This window comes from Falco cherrug, chromosome 2 (genome assembly GCF_023634085.1).
Source record: "Falco cherrug isolate bFalChe1 chromosome 2, bFalChe1.pri, whole genome shotgun sequence".
Classification (NCBI taxonomy): Eukaryota; Metazoa; Chordata; class Aves; order Falconiformes; family Falconidae; genus Falco; species Falco cherrug.
Genome location: NC_073698.1, coordinates 72,751,133 through 72,770,525, shown reverse-complemented (window position 1 = coordinate 72,770,525; position 19,393 = coordinate 72,751,133). Strand labels below are relative to the sequence as shown.

At 42.3% G+C, this 19,393-nt stretch overlaps 1 protein-coding gene across 1 annotated transcript in view; it reads left to right on the top strand.

Annotated features, from left to right (window-relative positions):
- Positions 1-18,064, top strand: part of CYFIP1 (cytoplasmic FMR1 interacting protein 1) — a 76,138-nt gene extending 58,074 nt beyond the window's left edge. The window contains exons 24-31 of the mRNA XM_055703420.1: positions 1,453-1,596; positions 3,154-3,244; positions 10,765-10,895; positions 13,186-13,258; positions 14,456-14,550; positions 15,719-15,957; positions 16,827-16,974; positions 17,444-18,064. Coding sequence (XP_055559395.1) covers positions 1,453-1,596; positions 3,154-3,244; positions 10,765-10,895; positions 13,186-13,258; positions 14,456-14,550; positions 15,719-15,957; positions 16,827-16,974; positions 17,444-17,608 — 1,086 coding nt within the window. The 3' untranslated portion in view covers positions 17,609-18,064. The remainder of the gene's footprint in view (positions 1-1,452; positions 1,597-3,153; positions 3,245-10,764; positions 10,896-13,185; positions 13,259-14,455; positions 14,551-15,718; positions 15,958-16,826; positions 16,975-17,443) is intronic.
- The last annotated feature ends 1,329 nt before the right edge of the window (positions 18,065-19,393 follow it).

Below are 19,393 nucleotides of genomic sequence, written 5' to 3'. Positions count from 1 at the left end.
ATGTGTGTTTTGATAACATATGGGAAGTTTCTCACTTAGGTCAGGAGTTGCCTGATTCAAAAAGTTGGTTTTGAATTTCTAGTTCTCTCTTGTTCTGACTTAGATGGTCTCCTCTGAGCCTGTACTTTCATGTATTTCTTTCACAGTGCAACGATTTTTGACCCATGAGGGCTTGTGAAGTACATCTAGGGCATCCACAAAAGATGGTCAAGAACCTGTTGCCAAATTTGCGTTTGCTATATATCAGTCTAGAATCTAATTTTTACATTTCTAAGACCACGGTTCAAAACATGTTGGATATATAGAGATTTACAACATAAATAAGAATGTGTATCTTCTATCCTGACCTCTTCTGATAGGTGATTTGTAAGCTCTTTTATGAGACCAAAATCCTCCAAGAGCTTGATAAAGTTTCATGACTTGAATCCTAGTGGTTTCTTTGTGCAGTGCCATGTATTACAGCATCTGGTATTGACTTGCATGGTTAATTGGAGTAGGAGCTGCACTGAAGGGAAGGTCAGTGTTCTTCCTGGATACTGGTGAAAGAAAATTTTCTGTTACAGCTGGTGTGTGTGGAGTTGAAAGTCTAAGTGTTCTGTCTTTCATGCATATATTAGAATGAAAACTGTATAAAAGAAAAGGAAACACAACAGAACTTTCTGCGAGAATGGTTAACAAGATTCCCTTTTAAAATTAAATTTCAGGATGTTAGGAGAACAGTACACTTACAGAAATGGAGGATGTTACGTTGGCTAACTCCTCTTTGATCTGCAGGTTCAGCAAACAGCTCCTAAATCCCTACACAACATCAGTCTGTACAGTTGTGTTCACTTTGAAGAAATAGTCATTAATACGGTAAAGCACCTGGTCGTATTTATACAACTCCAGAAGAATTTCCGTGAGGTTGCATCTCAGGCTTAGATTTGCTTTGATCTTGTGTACAGCTAAGGGATTTGAAAAAGAGAGATCCTTATTAATTAGTTGCAGAGAGCAGTAACTGCAGAAGGTGCTTTTTTTGTAGTTGAGTCCTCAGAGACTTAAAACACCTATTAGGAACTGAAAAATGAAGTAACTTCTCTCAAGATGTTTTGTACGTAAAATGGATGATCGAGGAATAGAAGCTGTGCTTTAAATTCAGGGATCTGAACATTGGCATTGAGTACTCATATCCTTTTATACCTGTGTAAATAGAAAAATACAAAAGAAGAAATGTTCATGGTTTTATAAATGGTAAGTGGAAAAAACCAGTATTTAGAAGGTTTTCTTGCTACTACAGACATTTTGGTTGGAGTTCCTGCCTTAGAAAAGGGAAGCTTTGCATTTAACTTCTTGGAGAGAGAGAGAGAGAGATACCAAGTTATTATTTTTAGTATGCTTTAAAAAGCTGTTTAAATGAGATTATTATAAAGATGCAGTCAGCAGAAATTAATCATATCTGTTCTCTTGTTTTAGGCGCTGAATTTGGCATATTCCAGCATTTACAGCAACTACAGGAATTTTGTTGGCCCCCCTCACTTTAAAGTCATCTGTAGACTTCTTGGGTATCAGGGTATTGCTGTGGTGATGGAGGAGTTGCTGAAAGTTGTCAAGAGCCTGGTATGCCAATTGTCTTTCATTTTCTGCTATTACAAATGGTTTCTGGCAGGAAAGTCCTGAGAACAACAAAGTGAAAGTAAGATCTCAGATAAGACTAATTAAAACATTGCTTCCATTGAAATTCAGTATAAACTGTGTTTGAGAGCACTCAGTGTCTTGAGAGCACTAGAAGATGTGCCTTGGTAGCCTGAGCAATGTTTTGAAACACTTGGACTCTTCATTGGAGATGAATTTAATTTGTGGAGACCTATGCAGTCAGGTCCTGGGTAAGCTCTGGGAAAGTATGAATGTTTCAGATTAGTTGATTTCAATTTGCAGATTGTACTGTAAATTCACTTTGTCAATATCTTTTGAGAACAACTGGAGTGTGCTTTCTGCCTTACTTTTTCAGGACTTTCGTTAATAACATCTTTGATAGATGATGCCTTCGTAACAAAGAAGGTTTAATCTCTGTGCTTGATCTGAGCAATGGATCGCGTCAAGCATGTTCAAAAGAATGCTCAGACCAGAAGTTATCCATACAGCCAGGGTATCTTGTGTGGGAAAAGGCCTTTTCTGTAACTAGGGGAATGCTGAGGGACTGGCTGTTCGCTGTATTATTAGTATCTGTGTATACAGTCACAAAGCATTGCAGATAAGTTTAAGTCAAAGAAATTGCCTTTTCCTCCTTCTCTCTGTTGCCTGTAAGGAACATGCTGCTGAAATAATGCAGCTGTACCAGAGAGCAGCTGTAGCATTCATCTCCCTTCAGACATGGGACACATTCGGCAGTTTGTTTACGCTAATTCCCACAATATTTCAAGGATGTTTTTGATGTTCTAGAAGTGCTGGAACCTGCTTGAAGGGGTGCTGTGGTGTAATCTTCAGGGAAAAAGGGAAACACATACTTTTTGTGGTTTGGGGTCGAGTCTTGGTTTGTTAGTTTTGGGGGCATTTTTTTGGGTGGTAAATCATCTCAGTTTATTAAAGGTGGCATTGAATGTTTGGGCATTTATAAAGAAGGTTAAAAGTCCTGGAGGGAGGTATCCTGGTGATGTCTGATGCAGATGTTCAGGTGCAGGGAGACAGATATGAGGAAGTCAGATATGAGATAGGGTTCTCGTGGGAGGAGGGCAGGTTGGCTGTAGTCTGGGTGTGTCTTAACTGGTATGTCCAGAATAGCCAGTTTGAGCTGTTCCAGGCATACCTAATGCAAAGGATTTTTCTCTTGTTGCTTTTGAAAGCATTCAAATGCAACTTTTTAACCAAAAATCTAAAAGTTGTTTAGACAATAGAAACGGTCTGTAGGAGAAGAACATTATTTCCTCTTTCTTTTACCTTCCTGGCCTTAGCTGTTGTGCCACTCTTCCTGTAGCAGCAAAAGGTGGCTAATGCCATATGAAGGGAAGTGCAGCTGCATGCATTTGAGAAAGCTGCCTTTTTGAGGATGATTACTGACAGAATTAAATGCAAGATTTTTAGAGCTTGTTCAATTCATGTGTAGTTTGAATGCAATTTGTTGTAAAGTTTCTTAGTTCAATAACATTGACATGTTTACACACGTCTGTTTTCTCATAGTTACAAGGGACGATTCTTCAGTATGTCAAGACCCTAATGGAAGTGATGCCTAAGATCTGTAGGTTACCAAGACATGAGTATGGTTCTCCAGGTTAGTTCATGTTTGATGATACCATAGAAGCCTTAACAAGATGATAGTAGTCACTGTCTTCTGGATCATGTGTGCCTCTGTCTTTCCCTCCCTCTCTTCTCTTTCCTGATCATCAGCACTTAGTCTGGGATGTGAATTTTTTTTTTTTTTTTTTCATAACAAGAATAATTGAATCCTGGGCTTAGTACTTCACAGAGTTTTAAGACTTGTGTGCTTAGGGCAAGAGGATGGCAGTCTGTATATAAACAGCCTTACGACATAACTGATATTGAGCTGGGATGTTCACAGTAGTTTCTGTTTCTAGTCTTTCTCATTAGCATGTCAAGCTTTAGACTAACTTGCAGAGGCAATCTCACTTGTTCTGTTTGAATGTCCAATTGAGATAACACTGATTCTCTGGAAGAGCCTCGGTTCCCTCTTCGTTTGCCCTTACCGGATGTAAGATAAAAGGAGTGGTATTGCTGAGAGGCAGACTGGTCCTGCTTGGAATAGTTATGTCTTAGGCTTGTGTGGGGCACATCTTAGCCACTTAACAGGAGGTGTGACAGTTGCAGAAGAAATGATTTTGAAAGCTGCTTGCCACCATGCAGAAATAATTGGCTAATTAGTATTTATCACATTGATCACTGAAATTTTGAAACTGCTTCCCCCCCTTCAAAATATTCCTCCTCCACAACTTCTAATTAACACAAATTAATCTTTCCATGTGCCACCCACCTCCTGAGAATCTTTATTTTTCCAGAGTTGCTTAGGTTTATTAAATGCCACTCCAACTGGAATGAGGTTGGGTTTTTGTGCTTCCCACAGCTTGCTTGACGCTCATTACCGATGTTAAATGAAATTGAGGACTTACTAAGTGTTTCCTTGCTGTTTTTCTCCCTGGAGCATAGAAATGGATGAATCATGGTAGTTACATTATTTTTATACTGCTATCTGAGGTTTTTAGCCACTCACCAAGGTCTGACCACAAAAGCAGTAGGTATTCTCACATATAGATTATGCACCACCAGGGTCTGTGATGCTACAGGTGACATTAGGAAGCTCATAGTCTCTTTCCAGAAATCCTCACCTGTAAGGAGTAAGTATTTGGGAGGAAATACCCAGGGAGTTAAGCAGAAACTTTCTCTTGAGGTTAAAAGGCAATCCATCCTGTAGGAAAGGTAAAACTTCACTGGTGCAATGTTAAACTTCACAGCATTGATTGAAGTACTTTAAAGTTCTTCATCACTTTCCTGTTTTGTAGATACCACAAACTGCTTTGACCTCGTATTTACTCCTGCAAAAGAAATCCCATAGGTTTAGATGCCTATTGTACCAAAAGATCAGAGTAATTTTGGGGTTTATGCTGGAAGATCATAGCAACTGGAATGGAACTAGATCTCAAAAACCCACCTGATTCTTCACTCCTTCACTGTCCCTGTTCCTGACAGGTTTTGTCTTGATGTGTATTTTTCCTGTTCTGAGCTATTTCTAGCGGGGGACACTTAATGGCCTCCTGGAGAGTGTCTTCCAAGAAATGACAGTGACAGCCTTTGCAGCACTGTCATGCTGCCTTTCCCTTTACTTTGGAAGACACTGGGCATAACAGGCATATGGAATCTCAGGGCACCTCCATCCCTCTCTCACATCACTGAAGAATTGCATTTTGCTCTTTGACACCTCCCTGTCATGGAGCCGTTGGCCCTTGGGCAGCTCTGACTGATAAAGGAAAATGTGCTCTGCGATGATGACACGCTGTAGACTTTAGCCCTCATCTGGCGTCTTGGGAGGAAGTGCCAGATTGTAGAAGGGCAGGCTCAGACTGTGCTTGATTTGAATCACTGTCATCTTTCTGTGCTAAATTCTCCTCTGTAGCAGTCTTTGCCCCACCCTGTTTACTTAGTTCGCCACACCAAATGCAAGCTAATACATGTCAACAGCTGTCTGTTCCCTATCTGCCTCCAGAAGCTTCCGGCAGAAGTTAGTAGTTGTAGTAGTAAGTCTGAGTACTATGGAGCACATCTCTATGCTGCATCTATTCTTTCATAACAAATCATTTAATCACATCTTAATCTTTAAAATTGGCACTACCTACACATACAGACCAAAACTGTGATTCCAATCTACAGATTAAATATGTGGATTCTCAGCTGTCTTGATGTGACATGCATTTATCAATTCAGAATTAATTTTGTGAGTCCATTCTCCATGCGCAAAGTGACTTAAGTATGCTCAGTAAGTAAGCCTCCTGCTATTTCATACACTTCAGGATTTGGAGAGCTTTGTTTGGATTCTGTTGATTGCAGTTCCTTGATGCCTGCGTAATTGGCCCTCTAGACTTCTGGATTTCTAAATGGTGATTTCTTCCTGCTAAAAGGAGCGGGGTACAGAGAGTGGCATCAGAGTTGTTCAGGACTCCTGTTTGCCAATGGGTTTGTTTCCATAGGAACAGTCTAAAGCAGTGGGGAACTTGCTCATCTTGTACTCATAAAAATATTTGTCTAAAAATACATTAAGCATAAGGATTTTTAAAGGGACCTTTTAAAGTCGCTAAAGCTCTTAGAGGAATATTTTCCTGTAAGAGTTTAAACTTGTAATTTCGTCTTGGAGGTAATATTATCTCCTGCCATTTTTTTATTTAAATATGGCATTCTTGCTTTGGAGAGATGAGTATTTCATGTCCTGCCACTCTGTCCTGTCATTGGACACAATGAGGAGAGCAGTTCGTCAGCTCTGCCATGAGATGAGGCTTGGATTTTTGTCATTGGTGTATCACCCCTCCAAAAGACGGTTGTTTGTTTGGTTTTTTTTAATAATTGATGAGCTTAGCAAGATACGAAGTTGGTGAGAAAGTAGCTTAAATGTGTATTTTTTCCTAAGCATAGCATTTCCATGTTTCTTCTTGGGGGGGTGGGGGGGTGGAATAAAATAAACAAAACACCCAAAGCTGGTGCAGGGAGGGAATTGCAGACTATTTGAAAGACTTTGGGGGCAACCCAAATCACCTAGGTGATTGTGAGAGGGCAGTAAAGACTCATTAGAGATGCAGAACAATGGGATGTTTCTTTCTAGCAAAATAAGCACAGTGCACAGGCTCTGTGATCATAACTCCCAATACAGGTATATGTTTAAACCTTACAGACATTTCTGTTGAAAGGAGTGGCATGACTGCAGACATGCGGAGTTAAACATGTCTCTTGTGAGCCAAAGAAGGAATTTGTAGCCCGCATTTGGAAGTCTGTGAAAGTGAAATAAATTAAAGGTCATTACAGCACCCAGTTTCTTGGGAACAGTTTTGCTATTGCAGATTTTACTGGAGGATAGTCAAGTTGGTACTCAGCAGAAAATAGCCCAAAACACAATTAGACCAAGAATTACATCTGAGATCTAGTTTGTTGTTAGTCAGCAATTCAGTTCTAGGATTAATAGCTAATTTTTGTCCTAATCTTTTAGATACCAGTATTGCTGCAGATGCTGGAACGTGTTTGATTTCAGTTTCTAGGTGTGAATTGAGATTGTTTTATAGCAAATGACCAAAGTGAAGAAATCCAACCAACTTTGTGTTGCCTGTGTTAATTTGGTCTGACTTCCTAAATTAATTAGTGTACAGACTGCACAGCTGAAGCTTGGCATCTGCTGTTTGAGTGCTGTTGAGATGGGATTTTTGAAGCAGAGATGGAACCTAATCCTTTACTGATCTTCTGTACTTTACTGGATCTGTTTTATATCAACAGCCTTTGCTTCTGTTGAGATCTGTGTAAATCGGAAACTAGGATTATAAAATCGATTATTATGACACCTAACATCATCCCATCCGCAGGAATAGAGGGGTTTAATTAAGATTGCTTTCTTGGAGTCAAGGAGCAAAAAACCTTGATTCATTTGCCTTGCGAAATGCTGTGTATGTGTAACTAATGCAGTAACTTATGAACTGTACCCACAAATAAAACTAGGGGAAGGAGGAAGATTGCATGCAGTTAAGGGAAACTAACTTTCCGAAGATGCTTGTTCTTTTTCCAGGGCTTCAGTATGCACGTGTAGTCATTCACAAAAATACAGCTCTCTGTACTGTACAGTATAAGGAAATGTAATCAGGAATGCCATTGCTCAAACATTAAAGAAAACACGATGATATATTTCTGCCACAGGACTCCACTGGGGAGCAGATCGTGCTTTCAGTGTCAGTTCTGTTCCATCAGAAATAGCCTATGTAGCTCTGTAAACTTTTGTCTGTTTTGCCAGTAAATCAAGCCCCTCATCTAAGGGGAAGCAGTATACCATTGATAGCAGCAGTACACCATTGATAGCAGCATTTGGAACAACTGCGTGCTAAATAACAGATGTCAGGTTTTCAAAGTAGTGACGTGATTTGTTCATGAGTGTGTGTGTACTTATGTATCTGTATATGGAGACTGGGGCTTTGGGTAAAGAAATAAGGATCTCTTTTAAGGACTTTGAGAGGGACTCTGTCACCTGGGATGATTGTAAAAGAGAATGTAATTTTTATAGGATGGACCTCAAGCCTCTGACTTCTGCTATCGTGCTGCTTTTGGGTGGACTAAATATTTTGTTTTGGTTTCAGTTGCACCTTCAGTATCAGTTTCTAGTTGCCAGTCACAGTCCTCTGTGCTACTCTGGTTTCACTCTGTGCCATCCTGCTCCTTTATATTTGCTGTAGGTGACACAGGTTATTCTCAGGGTTTCACTGCCCATATTAACTGATAAAATTTTCTCATTGTCTTTCTGGACTTCAACTCCTCACAAAATCCATAGGCTGGGCAGGTGGTTGAGGGGCGTCTAAAAACCCTCTTTTTCCATCCCTGTCATGACTGATGGTTGTTTCCATGTTGCAGTAGCAGAATAGTCTTTGCTGCTCTGCTCAGCTTGTATTTGTCACCAAGTTGCTCCGACTCGCCATACAAGCTAAAAGAAAAAAACGTTCCCATGTCGTGTCCTTGTTGCCGGTGTCCTACTTGCTCAGATAGTGCTTTCTTGTCATGGTGACTATGTGGAGAAATCTACAGTTACTCACTGTGTTTTGGGGACTCTTCCATCCCTTTTCTTGGTTCACTATCAATCTCTGTGTACGTGCCATGGATACTAAGACCAGAAGCGTTGGTAGATACTGTAGTTTGATTTCCTCTGTGGCGCAGACCTAAGTCCAGGATAACACAATGGACTTTTGTTGCCAGAGAATTTTGCTATGAGGAAAGTATTTGACTTGGTTTCTAGCAGTTGATCCTTGGAAGACCTTTCTTGCTAGGCATGGAAGCCCTTTCATTAGCAGAGAAAACCACAAAGGAAATAGTAGGGCGTGTAACTAAAACACAATGTAGACTTGTGGTAAAGCTTGCTTCAGTTCCCTGAGTTTGCATTTTTTTTCCAAACATTAAAATTTTTTTGTGAAAAATTTTCTGTCGTATCAGTCTGCCTTTTCAACTTCCCCTATAAAATAGGAGTCCCAGTGTTCAGCACTGCAGCATCCCATTGCCGTGGCAGGTGGGGTTGTTTAAACAAGTGCTCACTGCAGCTCAGACACCTGAGAATTACCACTGGCCTTTATATCGCAGCATTGAATGAACACCAGCAGTGTTTTCCAGACCTTTTTCATCACATAGTTCCCATGTTATGAGAAGGAGGGAGTTGGTGATGCACTGGCATTACTTTTTTGCTTTTTAGCTAGATTAAATGTGTTTCCTTTGAATAAATCAAGCTTAGTAACCGCTCGCTGCATCTGACCTTTCTCCATTAGCTTTTCAGTTGTTTTTCTATTAAGTTGCTGAACTACTGCAGTTAGATCTGAATGCACATGGGAACACTCATTTACTGCAGATTTTCTATTGACAAACAGTTCTGTGAGATGTAACAGAGCCAGCTCTGCATCCCCTTGCCATGTACTGATTTTACCATGTTGATGTCCCATGTTACTGATTTTAATGATGTGAGGCTTTTTGTAGAAGTGTGTGGGTTAGCTACACAGTTCCCTCCTTCACTGTATGCTTTCAAGTTCCTCTGCTGAATTTGAGGGGTTTCCTCGGAATAGATAAACTCCAGGCTGTATTTTATGTTTGTGCGCTCCCCTCTCAGCCATTGCCTGGCTAAATACCAAAGTCTAATTTCCTGCATGGGAAGTGTTCATCAGCTGCGTCCAAGGAACACATGGGAAAGTGGTGGGAAGCATCTGTGTTCTCTTTCCTTGTCTCCTCTCAATTGCTTTAGATGTGATTGGGTGGAGATTTAACTGTCTGATTTAATTCAGTGTAATGGAAATGAACTGCTGTATATAGCATGCAATTCAAAAGCTTTGCACAATATATTTTCTTTCTTCTGTTATCAGTCGAGGGTTTTGGTAGCTTTTTAAAAGGGCCAGGCTTGGAGAGACAGATGGAAAAATGTTGGTAAAAATTAAGTTGTAAAAAGCCAGAGAGCTGTCTGACCTTCTCAGCTCTTCCTCGCCCATCCTGCACATCGCTTTAACCTCCGCAGTGCTAAGCAGATCGGGTCTCTGCAGCAGCTGCTGAGCCCAGACTTCCTTTGGCTTGTCTCTAATCAAGGGGCTGCACAACCTTTCTGGGGCTGGCGGGGAAGGAACTGGAAATCCACCAGCATATTACACATCACCGTTGCTTGGGAGAGGCTTAGTGGAAAAGACATACGTTTATGTCATTTACGTGGCTTTGAAAATCATAACTCTAGCTGTTTTTTAACAGCTTTTGGCAAAACTTTGACAAAAACCATGTTCTGATGGTGCTTGTCAGCAGGATCCTGTGTACCCTTGTCAGAAGGATCCTGTGTACCCTTGCCAGCAGAGCTGGACCTGTTACTTCTGTATTTGTTTTGTGAGGTTGCAGATCACCTCTGGCTGCCGGTGGCACTGTTAGAGTCATAGCTTGACAGCACCCCTGTTCCCTGTACCTTTAGCACTCAGCTCCTTGCTGGCTCTGTCACCCTTGAATATAACAGCTGTGACCTGAACGTGTCGGACGGAGTGGCAGGTTGGGGGACAGAGGCTGGAACAGGACTAATAGCACTTGAGAATTTCCTGTTCCTGGAAATGCTTTTCTTACCTCTTATACTGGCTCCTTTTTCCAGGAGTTAGAACCTCATGATTTATTCACTTAAATATTATTCATTGTGCATGATTTCTCCAGTTAAAAAGCACAGCGCTGCCTTAACACTTCTTCACCTCTGATTTTTAATGTGTTTAAATACTGCTCCTTTCAGTTTCCCCTAGGCTGCACGTCTGGAGATAAAAAAATCTCTTGTGCTGATGCTCCAGAGAGAACGCTAAATTTGCACCCTCAGTTAGTTGTGCTGATACAGTGTATGTGTGCCCATTCAGTGCAACCTTTGAATAGGCAAATTGGTTAGAAAATTGAAGTGCTTCTGAGGCAAAAAGGAAAATTAGTCCTGATCTGTATGACTCTTATCTATGTGTCCAGGATTTTTTGCCTGCTTTCCCAAGGTGTGCCTGCATGATCATCACTAGATTTCATCCTATCTCCTGAGATGGAATTTTTTTTCTTCTCTTTTGATTTCAGGTATCTTGGAGTTCTTTCACCATCAGTTGAAGGACATCGTTGAATACGCAGAACTGAAGACTGTCTGCTTCCAGAATTTGCGGGAAGTGGGAAATGCCGTCCTGTTTTGCCTCCTTATTGAACAGAGTCTGGTAGGTGCCTGCTGTGCTAGTTTAAAACCCATCTGTCTCTCAAAATGTACTCTTGAATTTTTGTTACTAACGTCGTAAATAACAAGGTTGAAATCTGCGAGTTTGCTGTTGCTGGTGGGCAGGTGGGTAGAAACAGTTCCCTGCTCTGATCTCTTACAGTCTTGCAGGGGCTTTCATGTCTACAAGATAGCGGTGACGCCTCACCTTGCTGGATGAGAGACGTTGCCTTGCGTATGGTACCTGGCGATCAAATATCATGACCTTCATGATAAATTACGATCACGTGTGGTATTCCTGCAGTTGGTCACAGGCTAGCTACTTTCTTTATGTCAATGAGTTGTGCATCTGGTACTGTTATTTTCCTTTCCTGCTCGTTATTCCTGTTGTCATCTGAAACATCACAAAGTTAAAACGGACATCCTTGGACATCCTTCTTGCTGCTTGAATGGCTGACAGTGGTGCCTGCTCTGCCAGATGTTCATCTGTCCTGGTTTGAACAAAGCTGGGAAACACGTCCAGTGTTTTGGCTGCTTCCTATATGCCTAGACTCTGCATTACAGCACGCAAAGCTGCCTGCTGCTGAGGGCACGGTCCTACAATTGCTATTTATCCCTACCTCTACCCTCTACTTTTCTCACCCTTCTTCCGCGTTATTACTATCTTCCGTTCAAACAAAATGGTCAGACATCTGATTTCCTTTTCTTCATACTTTTGGGTGCTTCGGAGGGAAACATGGGCATTGCTTACGGACCAGAAAAGCAACAGGTGTGCTGTCTCCTCTTCCTTTACTTGCATTGTGCCTCTGAGACCTGGGTGGGGAGGCTCTTCTCCACCCTGCATACAGGGCACTCTGCCCACGCTGTGCAAGCACACGGTGCTGCTCAGGCTGGGCTGCCCATCATCTAGAGATCTTTGCTGACTGCAAACCAGCTATGTCATTTCCTCAGCAAGTTGGCTGGGGGCCTGCCGCTGAACAAAAATAAATCGTCACGTAAGACTCCTTCTCTAGGGCGTAGTAAAGCTGTTGATGTTAGATAAGGTAATGAAGACATGCTGCTCCTCAGAGTCCTGCTCATGGTGTTAAGAGGATCCCTTCCTCATGGTGGAGAGTAACTGGCCAGTTGACAAGCAGCGAACCCGTAGTCAGTAATGGAATAGCTGAAACAAAATGAGAACCTGGATTACTTTGGATTCGGGCTAAGAGGGTATGTGGTGAAAGGCCAGGCAGGTGAGGGCCCTCACTGCCTCCTGGGAGGGTTGCTTGAGGGTGTGCCAAAGTGACGCCAGCAGTGGGTATGTTCTTTGGGATGCCACCTTGGCGACACTAGTCATACACCCCTGCTTACTGCTCCTTCTCTTGTTTTTGTCCTTGGTGATGTCCCAGTGTCCTGTCACATATTTCAGTATTTTTCCATTGTGGTTGTCCATCGTAAGTAAACTAGACTTTACCCCAGTGCAAAATGTAGGTCCGTAGTGCTTCTCTGCTGCTGGGTGGGTCTTGTTAATCTTGGCGACCTAGCACATGCATCTTCATGGTGTTGGCATCAAGGAATTAAACCTGGGAAAGGCACATGAGCCCCAGTACCCCGACCTTGCCAAGAGTATGGCTGATGAACATCTCTTCCAATACTAGTGCTCAGGGATTACAAATGCGCAGGGCCGCCGCTCCAAAAGCGAGGAGAGGAGCTTAGTAAAGTCATGCGGCTGCTTCTGGTCATCTCTGCATTTTCTCTGCACATGCATACAGCAGGCAAGAACCAGGAGACATCTGTCGTCTTTTCCCCCCTCCCTAAAGGTGTGAAATAATTCCTGAGAGGTGGTTCACTGCTGCTGTCGTGCATCTCAGCCTGGATGGTGGGGATACGCTCCCACCACAGTAACGGGTTGTGGGAATAGCATTGGTAAAAATAACCAAGCAGTGAATCATCTTCACCCCTCTGTTTGTCTGCGCAGGAGCCGTCTGCCGCTTTCACACCAAAATTACTCATTCTGCATTAGTCTTTTTAATAAATACCCTGTCCTTTACAAACTGCCAGCTGAGGGTGGGAGGAGAGCTGCTGGAGTTTATTTGGGAATCCAAGGCAACCTGGTGAAATCGAATCATCTTTGAGAGCGATCCCGTGAGGAGAGGAGAACTTGGAGTGGCTCCGTGCAGTGGCGATGGAGGCTGGCTGCCCTCTGGTGTTTCCGCGACGGCGTTGGCGTGCTTTTGGAAAGCCCGTTTTTTGGGATCTGGTGTGACCTGGGGATTCTTCAGTCCTAAATGCCTCTCATTTCCTTTTCGTTCCAGTCCCTAGAGGAAGTGTGTGACCTGTTGCACGCGGCGCCATTCCAAAATATCCTGCCCAGAGTTCACGTCAAAGGTATCAGCTAAATGAAAATACCTTCCTTGGGTAACGCCTTCCACTTTTCTTGCCTGCTTCTGCGGTTTCGGTGACCATCCCCAGCCATCCTGCACAACAGCACTGTCAATTACCAGACAGAGGGGACGGATTCAGGCCTGGCTGCCTGGCTGGAAAATACATGCTGCCTAGCGAGGCTCAGTGAAATTACAAGAGGAGGAGGAGGAATGCTGTGGTAGGGGAAGGTGGGATGGACAGCCAGGGCAATGTTACCCCTGTGCGTGGATATGGCGAGAGGCTTTTCCAAAGGTGCTGTCTAGTTTCTACAATTGTCAGTTAAGTGGGGTCGGCTTGATCATTCAGAGTATGGGAGGTCTGTCGGCAAGTAAGTAAATACAAGTGGTCCCTGATCCCAGTAGACTTTTTACATGCCTTTTAACTAAACTAGTCATGCAATAGTGAATGTTGCAGGATTGCTTCCTTTGGTATATGCTTTCCTCATCCTTCATCTTCAGCAAGTGAGCTTTTTTTTTTCCTCTCATGCTTCTCTTCTTTCAGTGTTACTCCTCTGTGTCCTTTCCTCTCAGTTTCTCGCTGGCACAGCAGCTGATTTGTTCTGTTCAGAGAAATCTCATCAACTAAAAATCTATGACAATATTTCCAGACTCACCGTAGCTACTTGCATCCCTGCATAAAACTAACCAGACCACTGTAAACAGCATTTTCCCATTTTTCCAGAGAACATGTCCTACTTGCCAGGGATGAGGGGGTGCCAGCTGCTTTTTTAAGCCTTCCCATGCACAAGATTCCACCCTCATTATACCACATCTTCTAGAGTCAAGCATTTTGTGTATGATAAGGACAATTTTGTTGGCTTAGTACAAGTGGGAGTCAAATATGTTAGCAGCAGCAGCAGCACAATAGAGCCTTATATTCTGTCTTGAATTTAGTTAGTTAATCAAATGTATTCTACAACAAATCCTTCTTTCTGTTTGCACACACGCAATGTAACATTTGAAAATATATATATTTTTCTAAGAGCATATTGAAGGTTAACCAGCTATTTTAGAGCTGAAATTACCTATGAAAATAACATAACCAGTTTTCTTCTGTACTGAATAAAGATTGTATGAAAATAAGAATTTTCTTGGTTGATTGCAATTCATCAGTGCGCTCTCTTTTTTTTCCCAATTTATTTATTTTTATTTTTCCTTTCAGAGGGCGAAAGACTTGATGCTAAAATGAAAAGACTGGAATCAAAATATGCTCCACTACATTTGGTTCCTCTTATTGAAAGACTAGGCACACCTCAGGTAATCTGTCTCACTTGTGTCAGAGGCAATTCAAGAAATTTCTGAGCATCAGAAAGAAGCCTATCCTTTCACACACGCTGATAACTCTGTCAGAACTTCCAACGTGCACATCTGGCTTGTTCATTCAACTGGATTTTTTTTAGCTCCATGGATTTTTGGTAAACCTGTTAAAGCTCAGAATTTTAAAACATTTGAGGCTGGGGTGGAGGTAACGCGTTTTAGGGGAAAATGCTAATTTCTATGTATGTTGCTATGTGATACCCTCTCAATACAAGGGCCAGCCTGGGAGGTCCTACTGCGAATGCCACCAAAAGCAATCAGTTTTCATGTGTATGTGTATATATATATCTGTAATTTTTAAACAATTTAGTCCTCTTTCAGCCAGATGATTAGAAACTCTTGGAAAATGAGCTGTCATTTGAGTTGACCTCTCCTGGAATCAGTAGCCAAAGAGAATGTTTTTGAACTGCCTTTGCAGCTTCAGCACTATTTTCTTTTCTCTGTGTGAGGGGTACATTAATTTTCTGCTAACCTTAGCCGTTTACAAGCAATTGAGATGTGAATAGTAGAAACTAAGAGCAGAGTGCTCTGAAGCAGATGTCAGGCTGCTTTTGTCATCACAGGTGCTGCAGTTCAGCAGGTGCTGCTGCAGTAGGAGAGAGCTCTCAATGTGACAGCACGCGCTGGGACAAGCCCTAACCGGCATTGCTTCCGAGGGTTTTGTCTGAGCCTGTTTGTGCTGTCTTTTGAGCTTTCCCCTCTCTAACAGCAGCAGCCGAGGGAGATGCGCAGAAGAGTGCAGGCAGGAGCTGCTGCCTGTATGAGCAGTGGAGCGCTGAGCTCTTTGGTTTTGCTTTCTGCCTCCGTTCAGGCGGAGAATTCTTTGAACTTCCCTGAGACCAGTCCAGGATTAGCATTACTGCAGTTAGCGTTACTTTCAAGCCTGTCCGCTTGAAAAGGCTTTTACAATTTTTCTCCGAATGTTTTTTCCACTGAACTGAACCCCAGGTTAGTGGCCTCTGCCCTCACTTAAAGTCAGGAGATATTTCTCCTAGAATAAACCAAGTGAGACTGAAAAATGAGGTGCATTTTATTTTTCAGTTTGTTTAAAGCCTTGTGGTCAAGTGGCTTTTACCAGGATTTTGCACTTTCTTTCTCTCCACCTCAGCAAATAGCAATCGCAAGGGAAGGGGACCTGCTGACCAAAGAACGCCTCTGCTGCGGCCTGTCCATGTTTGAGGTTATCCTGACGAGGATCCGCTCCTTCCTGGACGATCCCATCTGGCGCGGGCCCCTGCCCAGCAATGGGGTGATGCACGTGGACGAGTGCGTGGAATTCCATCGCCTCTGGAGCGCAATGCAGTTTGTCTACTGCATCCCCGTGGGAACACACGAGTTCACAGTGGAGTACGTACCAGCTGCCAGCTGTCCACCTGCAGGCAACAGTACTTTGCTTGTCCTGCCTGTAACTGGCAGGGGGCCCCAGAATGAAGGCGTTTGTTCGCCTGTCTGCATGCAAGAGCTCAGTGTGAAAACAAGGAAAAGTGCTGCTGTCACTAGGAGGGGCTCATAATCCATGAACACAGTTATTATTGTATCTTTAATGAAAATAACCCTCTATTTTAGTATTTATTGCCAGTGTGTAATGAATGATCCCATGGCAAACAGGCCCTAGCATGCCTTTTTCAATAGTGGTCGTACCCCTGCGGATGCTGAACTTCAAATTTGTGCGTGTATTTCGAACAAGTATTTCTTCTCTGAAATCTGAACAAGAATGAGCACTTGGAAGTTAACATGAAGAGTTAACCAGGGACTGTTGTTCTTGGTTTTGTTAATTTTGATTATATTCTTAGTTTGAAAAACTGCTGAGCTGTAGCGTGTGTTTCACCGAGCAATTATGGAGGCCGCAGCATAGGACGCTTGCTCCCTTTCATGCACACTGCCCAAAGGAACAGAGCAGTGTTGAATTCCCACTCTGTTTTCTTTGAAAATGAAATGCAATGCTGTTGAATTCTAATGGGGAGTAAATGTTTTTGGAGTAACTCTACTTCGCATAAAATTGGAGGAGGGGAGGCTTCCAGTTTTTTAAGCATCCATTTGCATCGCTTGTGGCATCTGGAAAGAGAACTTAATATACAGTAGCTTTTGCAGTATTTTCTGGATTAATGTCCAACATAATCATTATTTAGTATAATGGCTGATAACAGAGCATTTGTTGTGGATACATTGCTGAAGATTTAGGTGAACTGTACTTTGTGGTGTATTTGCCCTTTCAGGCAGTGCTTCGGAGACGGCTTGCACTGGGCTGGCTGTATGATCATTGTCCTTTTGGGACAGCAGCGTCGCTTTGATGTGTTGGATTTCTGCTACCACCTGTTGAAAGTCCAAAAACACGATGGCAAAGACGAGGTTATAAAGAATGTGGTGAGTTGAAACCATCTGTTCTTATTCATTGTGGTAACAAAGACAACAATAAATCAGAGCCATTTGTACTCGGAAGCAGTGTAGCTATCGCAATCGCTTTTTAAAATGAAATGCTGAAAATGAGGGCACCAGGGTTTTTAGGAACAAAAGATTAAGGCATTAGTGCAGGAGTTTGAAGACTGGTCGAGTTCTGATTTCTTGAATACACGGGATTTTCTTAATGCTTTCCATCTCATGTACGTGTGTTCACATTACAAAAAGGCTGCTGTAAATTTCCCTTTTTTGTACAAGAAGCAGCACTGTCAAAAACCAGAACGCATCTTGGATTTTCACTGGATTAGCAGTGGAAGGGAAAAAGATTTGTAACGTTCCTGAAAGAGGTGAGGTAACAGCATTTGCTGCTTCTGCATCTAAGGCTTTTTATCTCCACAGCTAATTCCCTTGTGTCTGGTTTTTTTGATGTTTGCAGCCTTTGAAGAAAATGGTTGAGAGAATTCGCAAGTTCCAGATTCTGAATGATGAAATAATTGCTATTTTGGACAAGTATTTGAAGTCCGGCGATGGAGAGAGCACACCCGTGGAACACGTGCGCTGCTTCCAGCCACCCATTCATCAGTCCCTTGCCAGCAACTAGACTTCCCACCTAACAATACTTTTTGCACCTCTTTAGGCTAAAAGTATGAGGAAAAAAACCCAAGAAGCAAAAACCACAGCGACAGTTTTAAGGAATACTTTTTTTCAGTATGCCTGTGCCATTTGAGTGGTGTGCTGTCCTCTTCAGTCTGCAAGCACAGTAACTGTATACAATCCATACTTATTTTTCTAGACTAAAATTTTATACACTTTGATTAAAAACCTGCGACTGTAAAAGATTTTTTGAAATCTCTTTGCATTCCTGTACTGAGGTGGTCATTTCAGACTGGACTGGCATAATTTTCCCCCAAAGCTATCAAAATAATAGCTGGGGGTGGGGGGCAAGAAACTGGGTTCTGTAGAAAAAAAATTTTTAGAAATCGATTCCTAATTGTTTGTATTACAGCATTAATTGCTTAATTAGCCTTTATTAAAAAAAAGAACAAAACCCAACAAACTCTGCTGGTGCTTTGTGAATAATTTTTCTAGTCTGCTGATTATTTTTCCTCTTTGCAAAACTATTCTCGGAGATCAGTAATCACGGAAATGAAGGCTAATTAAGGTGACTGTTTCAAAGTTATTTAACGTGGAGGTGACTGATAGTATTCTGATCTTTTTAAAAGGCAGTAGTTTGATTAATTCGAATGAGGACCGCTTACTTCTTTCCTAATGAGAGGTTCTAACACAATTTATATTTTGGTTGGTGTTACATGCCGGCATACCAAAGTGATGAGGAATTCTTGTTTACAGGAATCTTGACTACAGTGATCAGGTGTAATCTATCCCAGTACATAAGCTCTAATGATGTTAATCATGATTTACTTATGGAAAGTATTTGTTTAAATTACATTCACTGTATTATGCAAACACCGCATCAGTAAAATTGTTTGTAAAGCTTTGAAACTGTAAAAGTTGAATTTTAAAGCAACACGTTCAGCCAAAAGTAGTAATCCATTCCTGCTTGCTTTCTGCAGGATCCTGGCAGAGCTTTTCAGTTGGCTGTTAGGATCAGCCCCAAACAAACGTGAGTTAAGATGGGTGGAGCAGACACCATCAGGATAACCACTCGTTTTACCCAGGATATGGATTTCTGAGACATTATTTGGTTAATGTTTCCCACCCCTAATATGAAACCAAGAATGCATCCCTTTGACAACCTGTTTTTCTCCCATCCCTCTGGCTAGTTCCAGGTTAGGTTACAGCACGTCTTTTCTCCTGCTCAGGTTTTGTCGGCTGTTTCACAGCAATGGAATCCGGTCCGGTAATGGGTAGTGTCTGACAGAGGCGGCGTGCGGGAGGTGAGGATTGTGCAGGTAAATGGGGTGGCACAGAGAACTGGATTTTGAGGGAAGAAATGAAATTAACTGAAAATCCTCAGCAAAAGAGGACCGAAATTTGCCAGGCAATCTGTAAGCAAATTTCCACTACCGCAGGTTTTCCCAGGACATCTGTGCTTGCAAGCTGCCATTCCGGAGTGCTCTGTTGTGGTGAGAGCACACACCAGGCTGCCCAGTGCGTGGCAGACGAAGTAGGAAATGCTTGTGCTCTGTTATGGCAGCTTGTTGCAGGATTTTTTTTACAAGGTGCTTAACAGACAGCTTTCTTTAAGAAACATTTCTAGTCGACCAAATGCTTCCCTGTGCTTCAGGCTTCAATTAAGGAAATGAACGACTTCCTTAATTTGTTGAGATAGTAACTGGTTTAGGGCTAAGACTTACGCAACTGGGGCTTTGGCTTGACATTGTGGTGCAGGAATGGTTAATTAATAAGCCTGGGGTTTTTTGTC